This window comes from Schistocerca serialis, chromosome 6 (genome assembly GCF_023864345.2).
Source record: "Schistocerca serialis cubense isolate TAMUIC-IGC-003099 chromosome 6, iqSchSeri2.2, whole genome shotgun sequence".
Taxonomy (NCBI): Eukaryota; Metazoa; Arthropoda; class Insecta; order Orthoptera; family Acrididae; genus Schistocerca; species Schistocerca serialis.
The window spans coordinates 92,170,533-92,190,223 of NC_064643.1; the positions used below are offsets into that span (position 1 = coordinate 92,170,533).

At 42.4% G+C, this 19,691-nt stretch overlaps 1 protein-coding gene across 1 annotated transcript in view; it reads right to left on the reverse strand.

Annotated features, from left to right (window-relative positions):
- Nucleotides 1-14,521: 14,521 nt before the first annotated feature.
- Nucleotides 14,522-19,691, reverse strand: part of LOC126484655 (UDP-glucosyltransferase 2-like) — a 69,563-nt gene continuing 64,393 nt past the window's right edge. Inside the window, exon 7 of the mRNA XM_050108246.1 lies at nucleotides 14,522-14,828. Within this exon, the coding sequence (XP_049964203.1) occupies nucleotides 14,522-14,828 (307 nt within the window). The remainder of the gene's footprint in view (nucleotides 14,829-19,691) is intronic.

Here is a 19,691-nt window from a genome sequence, read left to right on the forward strand (position 1 = left end):
GGTTCATCCAACATTGTGTCAATCCTCATTTCAGTGCAAATGTTCTCTTTACGGATGAGGCTTCTTTCCAACGTGATCAAATTGTAATTTTTCACAATCAACATGTGTGGGCTGACGAGAATCCGCACGCATTTGTGCAATCACGTCATCAACACAGATTTTCTGTGAACGTTTGGGCAGGCATTTTTGGTGATGTCTTAATTGGGCCCCATGTTCTTCCACCTACGCTCAATGGAGCACGTTATCATGATTTCGTGTGAGATACTCTACCTGTGCTGCTAGAACATGTGCCTTTACAAGTACGACACAACATTTGGTTACGCACGATGGAGCTCCTGCACATTTCAGTTGAAGTGTTCGTACGCTTCTCAACAACAGATTCGGTGGCCGATGGATTGGTAGAGGCGGACCAATTCCTTGGCCTCCACGCTCTCCTGACCTCAACCCTCTTGACTTTCATTTATGAGGGCATTTGAAAGCTCTTGTCTACGCAACCCCGGTACCAAATGTAGAGACTCTTCGTGCTCGTATTGTGGACGGCTGTGATACAATACGCCATTCTCCAGGGCTGCATCAGCGCATCAGGGATTCCATGCGACGGAGGGTGGATGCATGTATCCTCGCTAACGGAGGACATTTTGAACATTTCCTGTAACAAAGTGTTGGAAGTCACGCTGGTACGTTCTGTTTCTGTGTGTTTCCATTCCATGATTAATGTGATTTGAAGAGAAGTAATAAAATGAGCTCTAACTTGGAAAGTAAGCGTTTCCGGACACATGTCCACATAACATATTTTCTTTCTTTGTGTGTGAGGAATGTTTCCTGTAAGTTTGGCCGTACCTTTTTGTAACACCCTGTATACAAGACATACAGAACAATGAAAGACATTTGTGTATAGAGAATTTGTCCCATTTTTTATTCGTAATACACACCATGCTGTAGTGTAGAGTGTTCCTCAAGGCGGTGGTAATGTTAGAATATATAAAACTCATCTGCTCCGTGTGTCTGCAGATGGGCAACACAGTGAACAGATTCTCAGAGCGGGCTGCTCGCGCCAGTACCACATAACGTCTTTTCAAAACTGCAACTGAATTGTTTGTGAAATAATCGTAACCAGCAGAGCGCGAAGTGAGCGACTGACCCAGTATGGCGGTCTTCGGCATCCACCTGCTGGCCCACACGTTGCCAGGCAGCCGCACGCCGGCCGGCAGCTGGGAGGCGTCGCAGCGCAGCAGAACTCGCTGCTCCAGGATGGACAGCGCCTCCAGGACGGCGCGCATCTTCTTCAGCGGCAGCGTGTGGAACGGGATCAGACTGCCGAACGACACGTACACCGCGCCCTCTCTAGACCCAGACAGGAAGTGCTCCATGTCCTGCGAACAAACAACGGCTCACATGAAACTTCCTGGTAGATTAAAACTGTATGCCGGACCGAGACTTGAACTCGGGACCTTTGCCTTTCGTGGGTAAGTGCTCTACGAACTGAGTTACCCAAGCACGATTCACGCCCCTTACTCACGGCTGAAGAGTGAAAATATCATTCTGGAAACATCCCCCAGGCTGTGGCTAAGCCATGTCTCCGCAATATCCTTTCTTACAGGAGTGCTAGTTCTGCAAGGTTCACAGGAGAGCTTCTGTAAAGTTTGGAAGGTAGGAGACGAGTTACTGGCAGAAGTAAAGCTGTGAGTACGGGGCTTGAGTCGTGCCTGGGTAGCTCAGTTGGTAGAGCACTTGCTCGCGAAATGCTAAGATCGCGAGTTCGAATCTCGGTCCGGCACACAGTTTTAATCTGCCAGGAAGTTTAATATTAGCGCACACTCTGCTGCAGAGTGAAGATCTCATTCTAGACAACGGCTGTCCATACACACCCCACACTGCGGCCACACAGCTAACGATTTCAGACCCCGTGTCTAGACTCCTTCCTTTGCCTTACGAGAAGACGACGTGTGGAGCGAAGTAAAAGGTCCTGTCCGTTACATGCAGAATGTGTCAAAGATGTTGGGTCAAAATTATAGAAACGGTGGTCAAGTAGACGAGTAATTCTTCACACGATCGAGGCGTATTTGATCTTCTTCTCATTCGTCTCAGCCTATTCCTCTCGAATAGTACGGAGGCGGTCTCCGTGCTTAACGTACGATGGACGGATCGCCATAAAATGTCACATCTTCACTCACTGAGACACTAACAAGGGAACTTCCCCATCGCACCCGCCTCAGATTTGGTTATAAGTTGGCACAGTGGATAGGCCTTGAAAAACTGAACACAGATCACTCAAGAAAACAGGAAGAAGTTGTGTGGAACTATGAAAAAAACAAGCAAAATATACAAACTGAGTAGTCCATGCGCAAGATAGGCAACATCAAGGATTGTCTGGTGTCTAGAGCGCTGTGGTCTCGTGGTTAGCGTAAGCAGCTGCGGGGCGAGAGGTCCTTGGTTCAAGTCTTTTCTCGACCGAAAAGTTTAATTTTTTGTTTTCAGACAATTATTTTGCGAAGCTGCACAGGTACACAGAGCAGTTTTGTTTACGTGATCGTGTTCAATTATCAAAGTTCGGGCACTCACGCATAATCAACTTCGCTCTCTAAATTTCAAGGACATGTTCAGATTTGCTTCGACATTTGCAGGATTTCACAGTCTACACACGGAAAAATTTGAAAACGTTAAAAACATATGTATTGATAGAGCACAGGGAAAACTGTGAGACTGTTGCATTCATTTGTTGCAGTTTATGTGACAAACTCTTATGTTTTCATCACTTTTTTGGGAGTGATTATCACATCCACAAGAAAGCCTAAATCTGGTAAGGTAGAAGAATCTTTTTACCCATTCGCCAAGTGCACAAGTTAGGTGGGTCGACAACATATTCCTGCCATGTGACGTATATGCCGTCACCAGTGTCGTATAGAATATATCAGACGTAATTTCCTATGGAGGAATCGGTTGACCTATGACCTTGCGATCAAATATTTTCGGTTCCCATTGGAGAGGCACGTCCTTTCGTCTACTAATCGCACGGTTTTGCGGTGCGGTCGCAAAACACAGACACTAAACTTATTACAGTGAACAGAGAAGTCAATGAACGAACGGACGGACTTTGCGAAAATAAAGAAAGTAAACTTTTCACTCGAGGGAAGACTTGAACTAAGGACGGCTCGTTCGATAGCTGCTCACGCTAACCGCGGGACCACGTTGCTCGTGAGCTCACACTCTCCTTGATGTTGCCTATCCTGCGCATGGACTACTCAGTTTGTATATTTTGCTTATTTTTTCATAGTTCCATACAATATCTTCCTGTTTTCTCGATTGATCTGTGTTCAGTTTTTCAAGGCCTATCCACTGTGCCAACTTATAACTAAATCTGAGGCGGGGTGCGATGGGAAAGTTCCCTTGGGAGAGGTTTGGAACTCAGTACAGTTTGTTGGTGCAAAGCATGGTGATCAGGAACTTTACACGAACATATCGCCTCACCTCGCCGGTTAAATTCCAGTGATGAATATCTCTTCCACCACCAGGATTCCAGCGGCGTACCTCCGAAACGAGTGCTACAGCACAAGCATGCATCAGACAAATGCCGGGATGGTGTCTTTGAAAGGGCACTGCCGATTTCCTTCCCCATCGTTGACACAACCCGAGCTTGTGCTCCGTCTCTAAAGACCTCGATGTCGACACGCGACATCTTCCTTCCTTTTCGTAGAGATTTGAGACATCGTACTCTTTACCGCGGCTAGAGTAGTGATGCTGCGTTCCACCCAGACGCACCCATGCCACCATAGGCTTCGCATTTTGCTGTTCGCGGAACATCTGAGTGCTGAAATGTTTCGTCTGATCGGAACTGTAAGTGGTTTTAGCGGTACACTCAATATTGATACTGTTAGGTACATGTTATGTACCGTATGTAAAACATGATTAGTCAACTGCTTCTACACATGCGTTCTCTTGGAAATTCCATGACAGAACTAAAAGGGAACAGCTTAGCTATAATACTTCTGTTTATTCAATTCCATAGCTGTGTATCTGAATATTTATAATACAGTTGTTTTCGGGATACAACCTCAGACGCTGCCAGTAACCTGATTCGCAAGCAGAGTGCCTATCTACATCTACATTTACACTCTTCAAAGCATTATGAAGTGCATGACAGTGGATACTTCCATAGTCTACACAGATGAAGCCTTCAGTTCGACAACACCACGCAGCTTTGGAATGGATCGCCAGACTGACCGTATGAACGTCTCGTTGTACACAAAACACAAAGCTGTTTTACTCTCTATTACATGCAGCTGCGCACTGATATCTTCGTGTTTAAATACAGACAAATGTACGTAATTTTGGCAGGTGTCGAAAATTATGCTACACGAAAGCTAAAAATTATGCAAGTGTCAAGTATAGAACACATACATGTTAAAGAACAATTTTTTAGCAGCAGCAAATGTAAAAGATGGTGTTGAATTCATATAATGTTTAAATATAAGATGCACAAAGTCTTTTGTAAGGTTATTATACTATGGCGTAAGTCGACGAAATTTCATTGTTTTGGAGTCCTAAAACTCATATAGCCAAAACTCAGTCTTCTTATCAGAAAACCATACTTGCCACCAATGTTCCAACTGTTAGTCGTGCTGCCATTGTTTGGAATAGTTAGTGATAATTTGTTTTTCCATTATAAACTTTACTTTGCAGGTATAAGAAAAGTTTTACAAACAGCAGTTTGAGGCTGCAAATAAATGTGCGCACAGTTCCAGAACACTTGCCACATTTACGCAAATATTGTATATACACGTACGAAATTTACGTTATATACACAGGAAATTGTGTTCTAGCCGCTAAATTATTTGTTAATGATACAGTTGTTACATGGAGATAAGTATCACGCTCTCAATATAATCCTTTAATGTGTTGCGCTCCATTCCTAAAACTCATCTGCGGCCCAGCCACCTGCCACACAGCGGAGTATTGCGGGTTGCCGCTCTTTCCGTATGACAGCAACACAACTGCTGGAGTCCATATGTACGGTAGTAAACTCATTGCTGGAAGAAAGGAGTAGGCCAAAAGCCAGAAATATATGCTTGTGAGAAGTAACAAAAAAGAAAGGGAACCGAGAAATTGATTCTGATTGTGGCATCTCTTTGAACTGTGATGACAGCATGGATGATGTCGATCTCTTTGGAGGAATCACACCGGATCCTGTTGTAATGACTAATCCAGCAGACGTAGGTGGAGGGAACTTTATCTTGGCTACATTTCGAGCAGTTCATGTTGCTGCATATATGTCAGCACCACACAGGAAGTAATGGAAAATCACTAGAATCTATGGCTACAGAATCTGTAGACAGCGGTAAAATAGTTTTAAAATTAAACTTAAAAGACATTGCTCTTATTTATAAGACTGATATGATAGAGGAATCCCCAATTCCTCATGTTGATGTTCACGAAAAAGAGAGAGAGAGGGATTCACAAAACAGAATCATTATCTTTACCTTTCTATTAGTGTCAACATATTAAGTATAACTGTAAACAAGTTCTACTTGTTGCTGGTTGACCTTATACTGTTAAAATGCGAAAAAAATAAAGAAATTTCTGTAGTTCACTCTGACATTCGTTTCATGCCTTAACTATCCTACAAATATCCCTCACAGAGAACTTCCAGTTACATATATGCATCTTTTGTGCGTTTTCTACCTCATTTTTGAGACCTCAGTATTCTGTCTTCAGCCCACATAGCAACATAACGTGTGCATCATATTCTGGGCCAACTGCATCAATCTAAGAATTTCTGTACAAAAGATAGTAAACTGTTTTTATTTTTGCTAGTCTAAAATTGTAACTTCAAAGAATTAAACAAAGTGTCATTGTAAAGCATCCTCTACTTTCTTAATATTTACACTTTTTTCCTAACAGTTACTCGTTTTCTTTCAAAACTACAGACAGATTTTGTGATTTTTGTGTCATATCTGTGTCATCTTATGCTAATGAGTTGTATTGTTTGATAAACAACATTCTGTTGATGTGCTATTTTGCTACATCAATTCCAGATGTTTGTACATGCAGAAACAGTTACTCAAAGATAAATCTAAAAAATTATTGAAATCCGGAAAACTTGCACTGTGAGAACACAATTTCTTTTTACGTAACTTTTTTAAACTTTTTGTGGTAGGATAAGGTTGTAGGTGATGTTGTTTGAAGTTGGTACGTAATTTCCTTCATACTGTTTTAACGACGCACTTTCTTAATCAGAAAAAGAAACATGTAAAAATTAGAATCACTTATATGAGAATAAGGTTTGAGATTGCTTGGATGTATGTTTACATGATTTGTTTTCAGCTGCGCTATGTAAGAAAGTACTAATTTTAAAATTGTCAGCCTTTACGGTACCTTGAATTTTTGAAATTACTTCCAGTGATAATATGTGGAAACATAATGTATCGTTTATTACACTGTGATACAACTTGTTACTTTATACAATCTTATGTACATTAAGACACGTGTCTGTAAAGCTGTTAATCACATTTTTAGCCACTCATTTCTGTTACGAATTTCTTGCTGTCTCTTCTGTATTCTTTCATTACGTTCTTTTCCAGACCCAGACTTTGAGACAGACCTGCGATCTTTGAATGTCTAGGGAAAACATTTTACCAGACATTGGACATCTTAGAGAAACTTAAGCCAAAACGATCACAGTTCGTATTCCGCTGAATACAGTACTGCGTCGGTAGCTGGCCGTTTTCACATTGGTGCACTTATTATGTGTCCGGCTTGTGGTATTTTCCATTGTGCCACTTATTATGGGTTGTTCATTTTCCATTCTCGTACTAGGTGAGGGAAAAATGATTATTTAAACGCCCATGTGCGTGCTGTAGTTAGTCGACTCTTTGAACTCATGATCCCTACTGGAGCGATGCTTAGTGGGTGTAGTGTATTTCTAGAGTCATTACATAAAATTGGTTTTTGATACAAGAAGGCGATCATCTGATAGTTAGCATCTACATTAAAGCTCTTCGCCTGCCTGTTTAGTTTTTCCAGCGTTTCTGCGACTCTCCCCCATGTGTCAAATAGACATGCTCCCCTTATACGTATACACCCATTGTCTCCCGTTACTCCTACTTGGTTTGGGTCGAATGCACTTGAGCAATACTCGAGGATGGGTCGTATGTGTTATTTGTAAGCAGTCTCCGTTGTATACTGACTGCATTTTCCTAGTATCCTACCAGTGAACAAAAGACAGCCTCATGGTATATCTGCGACTGGGCATATCTTATCGTTCGGTTTCATATCGATAGAGTTGCTACACACAGGTATTTACATAAGTTCACTGGTTCATTGAGAATGTAGGCATAGAATACTATGTTGTTTAATTCTGTGAAGTGCTAAATATCACATTTATGAATATTTAAACCATACCGGCAGTCTTTGGACTGCTGTGAAATCTTGTCAAGATCTGGCTGCACGTTTGTGCAGCCAGGTTCAGACATCCCTCGGCTCAAGATTCCTCACAAACACTAGTCAACAAGCTGCCCAGCAAATGTCAGGACAGCTCTGATTTCATTAAGGGTCGTTGGACTAAAATTATTTGTATACAGCACTGAAATGCCTTCAGTAATTGTAAAGCAATTGCGGACAATATGGCCACACAAATGAAGAATTTATTTATATTCAAGACGAGCAGTCAGAAAAAAAGAGTAAACATTGTCTCTTAAAAGTCATGTTCTACGGTCGACCGACATATATCAGAAAGTCCCACGTATGTTTGTCATTTGTGTTAACTCTCGCATGTATGACTGTGATACGTGTTCTTGCAGTGTGATTTACTGTTTGTCATGTTGTAGAATGAAAGGTAGATGAAGTCCCTGGGAAAGGAAGTAAGTCGGTTCCAATGGTTGAAATAGAATAAAAATGGTTTTAAGATACGGAGCAGTGTCTGTTGTATCACTCTTCAGTATTATTTTTCCGTTAGATCCTGCATATGTGCACAGTTGATGTCTGAAGGTTAACGAATCTAAAACACTATAGAATCAGAAGTCGCTGTTAACGAATCTAAAACACTATAGAATCAGAAGTCGCTGTAGAACCAGTACTGTGCAACAGATGGTCATTTTTTATACATACCGTAAACTCTATGCTTAACGTCTTGGTGATTTTGTCTGCTTGCAAACTGAGAATCAGCAGGTCAAATTAGTTCAGTTCAGTGCAGTTTTTTGCATGGTGCTTCAATTACATTTACAACAATTTGTCATGATGTAGAACCTGTCCTTAGAGTCATAAATAGTGTACATTTTTCTGTGAAAACATGACTAAATGCTGGTCATTTTCCAAACTGGTTTTTGTATTATTATCTTAATCTACAACAAAAGTTTTGGAACCATGACTCTTGATATTAGACTACTGAAGTACAGACACCAAAAATGGTGTAGAGCGTGCTTCTTTCAATCATTTCACTTAAGCTCTACAGCTGAACTTCGATGACGAATAAAGGAAAAGCGAAGAACACACCGTCTTCCGCTTTGAAAAATATACTCTACAAGTACCGTATATAAAGGTGAACAATACCTGAAGCGTATTTCGTATTGTGTCCATGTTAATTTTACACCAAACGTTTGTCCTGTGTGAAAGGCTATTGAACATAGAGCAATCAAATATCCACCACAATTAAGTGCCCACTGAGATTTATCTGAACCTAAAACACGTTCTTTAAGTGCTATTTTCCACATTTTTTAGAAAACGAAAAATCCAAAATTTCGCACATTTTTCTTCATCTACATTTTTATTTCGAAGGAAATATCACAAACTTTCACATTACTTGAGGTTCCATTGTTGAAGATGGTTGTTATCTACATGAATACGCAATGTCATTTAATTATCTTGAATAGTACTTCAGAAAAAATTGCTTTTAGTAAAAGAAGTTGTGTCTGGGAAACCACCTTTGAAGGAAATGACATCAGTTTCTACATGTACATGTTCATGATCAAAAACGGTCTCATGGATATATTTTGTTTTCTTCTGTCTCTGGCGTGTCCTCCAGCTTTCTTTTGCAATACGAGGGGCGTTCAGAAAGTAAGCTCCGATCGGTCGCGAAATGGAAACGACTATGAAAATCCGATAAAGCTTTGCACAGATGTGTTGGGTAGTGTCTCTAGTATAACCCCAGTTAGCATCACGTCGCTCTTCTCATTTCTGAGCTCGCAGTGAGTGCGTAAAGATGTCTAGAAAATAGTGTCTGCCGCCAAGTACGAGGGCCTGGTGAGAAATTTCGCCTGAAGCTATGCAGCCAACATTACATAACTGTCGTGCTGTTTCGTCTTCACGACAATTCTCAGCCGCATTCTGCAGGGGCAATGAAGATGCTCCTGCATCGTTTTCAAATGGAAATGTTAGATTACCCACAATACAGTCCGCAATTGTCTCCCCCTGAGTTTCATCTCTGGTCACATGAACCGCTGTCTTTGAAGACAACATTTTGACACAGACAACGAGGTGTAGGCCAGCGTGGAGAATTGGCGGAAAGCACTGGCGGCTGCCTTCTATGATGAGGCTATTGAAAAGTTGGTACAACGCTATGACAAAAGTCTAAGTCAGAACGGCGACTACGTAGAGAAGTAGCTGAAAGGTGTAGCTAATTGTTACAAGTAAAACATTTCTGATGTTCACTGTGGTTTCAATTTGGCAATCAATCGGAGCTTACTTTCTGAACAGGCCTCGTATATAGCTAACCGTCTTGCATTTTTGCCATTACTGTCACAAGTCTTTCAGCATCTTGCACTCTACAGTTGTCACAATGGCAAAGACCTGAGACCATGTTCTCCCCAGAAATAATTCCTAATTTTTATAACACCTAACTCTTGGCTATATTTACACAATTTTAAGTGGAAACAGCATCATGGACATAACAGTAATAAATCCTAGAGCTCCAAAGTTACAGGCCCAACCAAAAATCCATAAATCTTAAGGCCCTTTCAGAACGATTTTGCTATGAAGTATCCAGGCTACGAAGTTAAGAGAAATGTACATTAAATTTTAAAAAACCAATACAAAATTCATATCTCTTTTTTCAGTGGAACGTTACCAGCAAATACAAGGCATTAAAAAACTCCAGATTACACTCAGTGCAAAATTTTATTTCCCTAGACATAGTAAAGCTACACAGCACATACCCCGTCAAAGGATCCATAGATATAAATAAATATAACGGAATAGTATTTCCATCGTACAACTACGGTACACAGAAGTAGACTCTCACCCAACTCTGCAGGACGAGAAACAATTTCACATTCAATGACAAAATGTTCAAACAGGATGTAGGCCTAGCAATCGTACTTTCAATCATATCGGGGCATGACAGAAAAACACATGATTTTAAATAAAAGTTTTCCAGGAATATATTTTAAAGAGTATATGAACAAATGGCAAACATTTAAATTTCCTCAAAAAAATCCATTTTTTGAACCATTGCCTCATATTGGTCACCTAAATTGTTTCAGGCAAATGTTCATCTTATTGTTAAATAACATCCCATGATCGTCTGTTGCACGGTATTGCTCTTCCAGCTACTTGTCCTTCTGCAATCTTAAAAGATTCGTTAACCTTCGGACACCGATTGTAGACAAAAACAGAATTTAACACATGACGTTCATGGGATGCTGAGCAGACACTACATAATTTTTAATCACTTTTATCCCGCTTCCAACATACGAACCTCCATTCAGCTTACTCATTTCTAAAATTACCGACGATTCAAAATGCTGCAGTGGCTAACGCAAAATTTGTAATGAATGGTGACAGAATCAGTGGCAGAAAGGGGAGTAACGTCATGCTTAACATCAGGTTTGGAGACGACACGGTAGTGATAAAAGTGAAAGAATTCCGATACTGCGGATGTGTGATTACACAGGACGGCTATCCGAAGGATAGTGTCATAAGTTGATTTGTACACACGAAGAAACGTTGATCACATGTATCAGATACTGACATGGATACCAGGAAGACGTTGGTGAGAGTGTAACTATGTAGCGTATGGGATTAAGATGAAAGAAATTTTTAGATAAGGAAAATCTCGTCTATAAAAATCAACATATATTCCTCAAAAATTGATCTTATGATACTCAGCTCACTTTGTTCCAAAGTGAGAACCAGGGTGCCGTATATAAGGGCACCCAGCTTGATAGCGTGTTCCTCGCATTGCGGAAGTTATTCGGTACAGTTCCGCGTAGTCGTTTACTGAAAAAAATACGAGCTTATCAGGTATCAGACCCGATTTGAGACTGGATTCAGGACTTCTTAACGCAACACGTGGTTCATAACGAAACAAAATCGAGAGACGTAAAGGTAACATCGGGAACATGACAAGGGAGTGTTACAGGACCGCCATTATTTACAATTCGTTCGTAGTAATGATGTATTAGACGACGTTGGAGGCTCCTTCAGGCTATTAGTACGACTCTGTTGTGTGTGGTAAGGTTACAACGCCAGAGGACTGTAGCGAAATTCTGCAAGGACCTGCAGAGGATCCATGATTAGTGCAGTGACTGTCAGTTGGCGGTGAACGTAAAAGAGTGTATCGTACATAAATAGGCGAACAGATACAGTACTGTTCGATTACACAACTGGAGACAAATCAGGGGAAGCAGTAACTACCATGAGTTGCCTATTAATAACCGTGACGAATGACCTGAAGTGGAATGACCAAATAAAACAAATTCGAGGAAAAGCAGTTGTGGCTCATATCAGGTGAGAGTATCTCAAATGTAATTCATTTACGAAAGTAGTGCCTCACATAAGAGTCATTCGACTGATGCTTCCGATTCTTGAGTATTATTCATCGGTTTGAGACATGTACCAGGTAAGATTAATAGAAGAGACAACGAAGATCCAACGAAGAGCGGGCTGTATGGTCGCGGGATCGTCACACAAATGCTCAACAAAATATCTATAGAGCGTATGTCCCAAGAAGACTTGGGCGACATGTTACTTCCTCCCACAAATGTGTTGCAAAATGATCTGAGTGTGAAAATCAGATAAATTAAACCTCGCACGGCGTGTGATCACCAGTCATTCTCCCGCTACTCCATTCGTGGATGGAACAGCAAGGGGGGAAAATAGTGGTACCAGAACTGTACTCCATCACACATCGTAAGGAGGCAAAATGTGGATGTACGGGAGGGGCAGAGTAAAACAGGACCGAAAAAACATTTCGTGCACCTCAACATAGGCAGCCTGGGTGTAGTGATGTAAACCGTGTTGCCTATACCAAGTGAGAGGATCACCTTTTCGAAACCCCGTAACTGTCTGCCATTGCGACCCATAACTCTGAAATTTGGTTCAATGGCGTCTACAATCTTCCTCTGTGATACAAAATCTTGGCGATCTACAACTTGAGCCTCCGGCTTGGCGATGCTTTAAACACAAATTCAACCGTGCAGCTGCTGTAGCGCCTGCAAGTAGACAAACTTCAACTAACAGCGTCAAAGGGGTTTGGGAACCCTCAGGTGCTGCAGCAGCCTGGCGGCTGAATTGCTGTCGGGGCGTGGGTCTCACCGAGGCTATTGTCAGACTGAGCGTTCTTAGAGGAATACTTTGCCATTTCATTCAGACACTGTCGAACCCTCTCGTGGTCACGCCACAGAAGTACATGAGGGATGATAAAACATAAAAACAGGTTACTCCTTCGGATGACGTTCGAATTGCATCGAATGGTTTTGAACGTTTCGTTCTGGTTGCAACCTGCGTGGTACAGCTAAGAATGGTGTCACTCTGCACTCCAAAGGGGTGAGATCACGGTTAATGGGGCTAGATCCCGCAATGTCCTTACAGTAAGGTTAGAACGTCCAGGACGTGGCAGCAGAGAACAAATTTGTCGTGTTGCTCAGCGCACTGTGAACTGTCCTTTCCGCCCGCGAAATCTGTGGGAATCAGCGCTGAAGGGAAGGGTGGCTTCATTGACGCCCTTTATGACGCTCCCTGAGGCCTTTTCGTATCGATTCCAAGCGAAGCTGTATCTCAAATGTTTTTCTCGACCAGCTGTAAGAAAACAGCGTGATTTCAACGATGGTTGTCGCAAGTTTGACTCGGCACGAATAATGGCATCCGCACGATTCAGCATGTCTGGGGCAGTGGCTGTGACAGGACTTCCAAGCATGGCTGATGACGGAGTTCTGTTTCTGCATTTCCCTACCCCCCCAACTGTACTCCTGTCAACTGCAGCTTCGCCATACACTGCACACGAAAGTTTATGGATGTTCACAACGGTTTCTTTTTCTGCACACAGGAATTCAATAACAGCACGCTGCTTGTAACTTGAGTAGTATGAAGACGCCATTTTAACGCTGTACTACGGCTCTGCCTTCTGCCAGTACGGTTCACCGGCGCGCAGAACAAACATCAAATGTGAAGCACCAGCAAGGGCGTTTGGCTGTATATATTAATGGCTTTTTTAACAAAATGTGGGACATTACTTATTGAATGACTCTCGTATATTTCCAAACAATATCACCTGGACAAAACCAATATCGATAAAAATGTCGTGTAGCAGATTTCTATATATCGATACTTCGATATATTTTGTCCAGTAACCAAACCATATGACGGAGAACGAAGTGGTTGTACTGTCTCTCTTTAAAAAACAGGGAATCTCAAGAGACATAGAGGTCATGGTTCTCGAAGATCAGCGCATCGCAATCAAGGCGATAGTGGAAAGAGTGAGAGCCAGTCATGGATCAGTCTTCAGCATGTCTTACAGCGCTTTGAACTTGACAAACGCCGCTGTCCTCTAACTGTTCACACCCATTGAAAAAGACCGTCGAAAAGAGGTGGTAGCGGGAATACTGCAGCTGCGTGAGGCTGCACCTGGTGATTTGTTTAGCCGCCTAACCACCATGAACGAGTGCTGGGAATCCGAGAGATGAAGCGGAAAACCAAGCAGCGGAAGCACGTCCATTCACCATCGTAGACAAAGGCGAAGACCCAACCATCACCAGGCAAGGAGTTGTGGAGTGTTTTTTGGGACTCCCATGGTGCTGTGCAAACAGATTCTAATCGTCAAGGACGTACTACCGAGATATCGTGACGAGGCCGAGCTGTTTAGAGGAGGAGACGCTGGAAGCTACGCAAGGGTGTGTAATTTCTGCACGCCAGGAGGCCAGTGCAGTCTGCACAGGACACAGTCTCACATGCTGCTCCTTTGAGCTATCCAATTTGCCTCCATCCCTCGGCATCGTATTGTTCTGGCGTGGCTTCAGCGACTAATTTCTCTTTTCTCGAATGGATGACACGCAATTTCAGAACGATGAAGGCGATTTTCGAGATGGAACATTTCTTGAACATCCATAATCGTTTGGAAAAATATGTCCTATGAAGGGATGAATCTGTAGAGGAAGACTAACATGGTCACCAAATATCATGCTCACAATTTGCTGTTTTGGAGGCGCTAATTAAGGCTTTCTGACAAGCATTTTTCATTCAAAATCCCCTTGTATATGAGTGTTACGTTAACTATGAAGACCAAAAAATAAGCAAGCAATTGTCGGTAGGTACCTTATGCTTCTAATGAGGTCTTGAATGGCTGGATGTTCATATGCAACTTCAGAATTTTTAAAATCTTTGCTATATAAGGATGAAGCAAATTCTTTTTGATTCCCATATCGAGCAGACCAATGTCGTTCTTGATTGAAGAGGAAAGCTCCTTGAAACTGAACATGTCTGTGACGAGCGCAGCGGACCCACTAATGCTGATGTCAGAGTAGTTGATCAGCGCGACTTTCAGTGGGGCATGGCTCACGACGGTCAGGTGGTGGCCTCTGGCGGACAACTCGCGCACCAATCGGCCCAGCGTGTTGAAGTGGCTGCCCCCAGGGAAGTGGAACGGTGCTAGGATGCGAGCTGATCAGCCGGCACCCACCGCCAAGCACGCTGTGAGTGCGACAAGTTGTACATGTACCTGTAACGAATAGGATTCCGAAAGTATAATAGCAACAATGAAATAAAAACTTTCTGATGTTTACTTAGGTCGTGACCAAAGGTACTCTGGTACTCTACTGGAAACTGGGAGTGGAGGCCTCAGCAACAATGTTTTCACAATGTTTTGGCAGGCTTTATTGAAGGAGGGGGTGTGCAGAGAGCAGAGGAAGAAAGATCAACCTACTAAAGCACAACACATACTCATCTACCTGTATATGGAGAGTGCTGGTGTGAGGACGCTAAAAATGTTCTTACTTGTTTGGTATGTCATGACACGAAAATCACTTTGTAGTAGCTGTGGTACTCAAACGACCTGTTTTGATAACTGCCAACATTGGCAGCAGCCAGACAGAAAATACTCGTTGCCTGAAGTCGACCAACTCACGCCGGCTTTAGCCGAATGATAATTAGGGATTCCTCTTTCAAGGCATTCTGAACAATCTTTAGATCTTACTGAGAAATAATGTAAGTCGAAGGGAATTATTGTGGATATTGTCTACAGCAGGCAACTGTCAGTACTCTTAAAGCAGCAATCAGTTTATGTATATGGAAATGACTTGACATGTAAGCTACCTACACTGTAGACAGCATGATGATACAAGTGGTGAAGAGTGGGGAAAGGTCTGTGCACTTCCTTCCCAGATAATAAACTTGTTAGAAAAGCACATGTGAGTGTTCCCACATACCCGCTACTTAAGCTGTGTATCGCCACGCAATGACATGTTAACCGCAGCTCTGAAACGCAAATTTTCCGTGATTATGAAAGTCTGCCCTGCTGTTGTTTCTCGTTTTGCGTCTCTACAAGGCACATCACACACGTAAGACCTTCAGTGGGTATCCGCGATGTGAATGTGTATCGGAAAGCACTTGTCAGATAGTATTGCCCACATCTTTAGCCTTATAGCTCTATCGGACGCTTTTTCAAAATCATTCTGTGCAACATATTTTCAAATTCTATTCTCAACGCTTCTTCATGATGTGTTACATTCCTTATATAGCGACGATACTTGAGGGATTTTTGTGAAATAAATTTTGCACTCATCGAAAAGATCTTCTTCCTTTTTTTTATTCGCGCTACAATTATACAGGGGGTGTCATAATAAAAAGCGAATCCACATCTACTTAGCTACTCCGCGAGCGACCATACGGTGCGTAACGGAGTGTATCTTCCACCACTGCTTTTCATTCGCTCACCTGTTCCACTCGCAAGTGGAGCGACTGAAAAACGATCCGTAAGAGCTCTGATCTAAACTTTCTCAATAGCGTTTCGCAAAAAGAATGTCTTCTTCTACCCTCCGGGTGTTCCCGTTTGAGTCCACGAAGCATTTCCTTAATACTCGTGTTTATCGAACCAACCGGTAACAAACGCAGCTTCCAAGCCTTCCTTTAAACGGACATGGTGGGGATTCCAAAAACTCCAGCCATACTCAAGACTGGGTCGCACACGTGTTCCGCGCGCTATTTCTTTTGGAGATGAACCACAATCTCAATAAACATAAATCGACCGTTCGCCTTCCCGACTACTGTCCTTATGCGCTCGATCCATTTCGTGCCGCCTTGCAATGTTATGCCTGAATATTTAATCAATGTGGCTGCACCAAGCACCGCGTCAGTAACGCTGTAATCGAACATGATACGTTTATTTTCCTTCCTCATCTGCATTAACTTGTATTTTTCTAATTTAGAGCAAGCTGCCGTTCATCACACCCAACAGAAGTTCTGTGCAAGTTATCGTACCACAGCTACTTCAAGACGACCCTGTTCCGTACACCACAGCGTCGCCGGATGACCTGTCAGTCAGATCGTTTTTGTGCGAAGGGAAAAACAGCGGTCCTCTCACGCTTCCCTGAGCCACTCCTCATATAGCTTTGCCTCCTATGAACTCTGGCTTTTCGTTACGTTGTAATGCATTCTATTGGAGACACATATCTGACAATCTATGCCGTATGCTCGGACCTTCGTTAAGCCTGAAGTTTGGCGCTGTGTCAAACATTTTTCGAAAATCTAGGAATATGAAATCTGCCTGTTTCCCTTCAGACACGATTCGCAGGATATCGTGCTAGAAAACAGAAAGCTGAGTTCCTCGCGAAGAGTGTTTTCTAAACCTGTTCCGTTTTATGTGTCTAAAGAAAATTTAACGTATTCGAACCTAGAATACACACAATAATTCTGCATCAAACTGATGCTAAGGATATTAGTTCATAGTGTGGTGGTTCTGTGTGTTACTAGGAAAATATATACTAATACTAGCGAACACGTTCTCCTGGATGTGAACCCGTTAATGTGCCGTTTGGTAAGTGGTGAAACGTGATCGCCTTTATGGAACACATATTCTTCCAATAAAACCTGAGGGATTACCTTCGGTTTCCTCTAGAACTGATTAAGTCCCCGTTATGCAACTTTGGGGAATGTGGTACCTTTATGATTGGGCATCATCGGCGCATTCATCTGCGACTTCAGTATGGTTCAAGACGCATAGGCCGAGGAAGGCCTATGCCTCGGCTTCAAAGGTTACCTGACCTCAATCCACTAGATTTTTCTATCTGGGATCGTCTTGAAAGTGAAATGTACAGCACTATCATTGATACAGTTGAACAACAACAGAAGATAATTAATGTTAAGTCCTCGTCGCCAATAGTGGGGAACTGCCCACTCGTCTCGTATAGGATGCCCTAGGGATGCTGCGTTCTCGGAATGCTATGCAAGAATTCAAGCAAATAACGCTTGTAGTTTTATTTCAATACAGCATATTGGCAATACTTAACTTTCTACATCTACATCTACATGGATACTCTGCAAACACATTTAAGTGCCTGGCAGAGGGTTCATCGAACCACCTTCATAAGCCTCTATTATTCCAATCTCGTATAGCGCGCGGGAAGAATGAACACCTATATCTTACCGTACCAGTTCTGATTTCCCTTATTTTATCTTTTTGATCGTTCCTCCCTATATAAGTCGGAGTCAACAAAATATTTTCGCATTCCGAGGATAAAGTTGGTGATTGAAATTTCGTGGGAAGATTCCGTGCCGACCAGAGTGGCCGTACGGTTCTAGACGCTTCAGTCTGGAACCGGGCGACCTCTATGGTCGCGGGCTCGAATCCTGCTTCGAGCATGGGTGTGTGTGATGTCCTTAGGTTAATTAGTTCTAAATTCTAGGCGACTGATGCCCTCAGAAGTTAAGTCGCATAGTGCTCAGAGCCATTTGAACCATTTGAAGATTTCGTCGCAACGAAAAACGCCTTTCTTTTAATGATGTCCATCCCAAATCCTGTATCATTTCTGTGACACTCTCTCCCATATTTCGCGATAATACAAAACGTGTTGCCTTGATTTGAACTTTTTCGATGTACTTAGTCCTAACTGGTAAGGATCCCACATCGCGCAGCAGTATTCTAAAAGAGGACGGACAAGCGTAGTGTAGGCAGTCTCCTTAGTAGGTCTGTTACACTTGGTAAGTGTCCGCCCAATAAAACGCAGTCTCTGGTTAGCCTTCCCCACAACATTTTCTATGTGTTCCTTCCAATTTAAATTGTTCGTAATTGTAATTCCTAGGTATTTGGTTGAATTTACCGGTTTAAAATCAGACTGATTTATCTTGTAACCGAAGTTTAACGCCTTCTTTTTAGCACTCATGTGGATGACCTCACACTTTTCGTTATTTAAGATCAACTGCCACTTTTCGCACCATTCCGATATTTCTTCTAAATCGTTTTGCAATTTGTTTTGATCTTCTGATGGCTTTATTAGTCGGTAAACGACAGCGTCATCTGCAAACAACCGAAGACGGCTTTTCAGATTGTCTCCCAAATCGTTTATATAGATAATGAACAGCAAAGGGCCTGTAACACTACCTTGGGGAACGCCAGAAATCACTTCTGATTTACTCGATGACTTTCCGTCAGTTACAACGAACTGTGACCTCTCTGACAGGAAATTACAGATCAAGTCACATAACTGAGACGGTATTCCATAAGCACGCAGTTTCATTGCGAGCCGCTTGTCTGGTACAGTGTCAAAACACTTCCGGAAATCCAGAAATACGGAATCGATCTGAAATACCTTGTCAATAGCACTCAGCACTTCATGTGAATAAAGAGTTATTTGTGTTTCACAAGAACGATGTTTTCTAAACCAATGTAGACTGTGTGTCAATAGACCGTTTTCTTCGAGGTACTTCATTACGTTCGAACACAATAATCCTGCTGCATATCGACGTTAACGATATGGGCTTGTAATTTAGTAGATTACTCCTACTACATTTCTTGAATATTGGTGTGACCTGTGCAACGTTCCAGTCTTTGGGTACGGATCTTTCGTCGAGCGAACGGTTGTATATGATTGTTAACTATGGAGCTTCGTATTTAGAACAAGTGTTGCAAGCGATGGGTGACAGGCAATATAAATCAGAGTGCTGAGATACATGCAATGATAAGACAAGTCTGTCACACAATTTGTGGATCCCTACTTACTGTTCTCGTAGCACTCTCTGCTAGGCGGTGCTAATGCTCCGCGAACACTTTCTAGTAATGTCCGGTCGAGGCTGGCAGGAGCGGCTCTTACATTCACTTTTTGCAGAGGTCGCTCCTGGCGGGACGCGGTCCTTGTCAGCTGGCTAATGCCTGATGTATCCTCACCGCCTTCTCTGTCTTGCGTTGTTCCTCTTCGTTCCGGCGCTGGTGGTTACGCCAGAACAGTAATTGTGCACTATAGTCGAGCTTTACGAAGTGATGCAGCGTTGCTTGA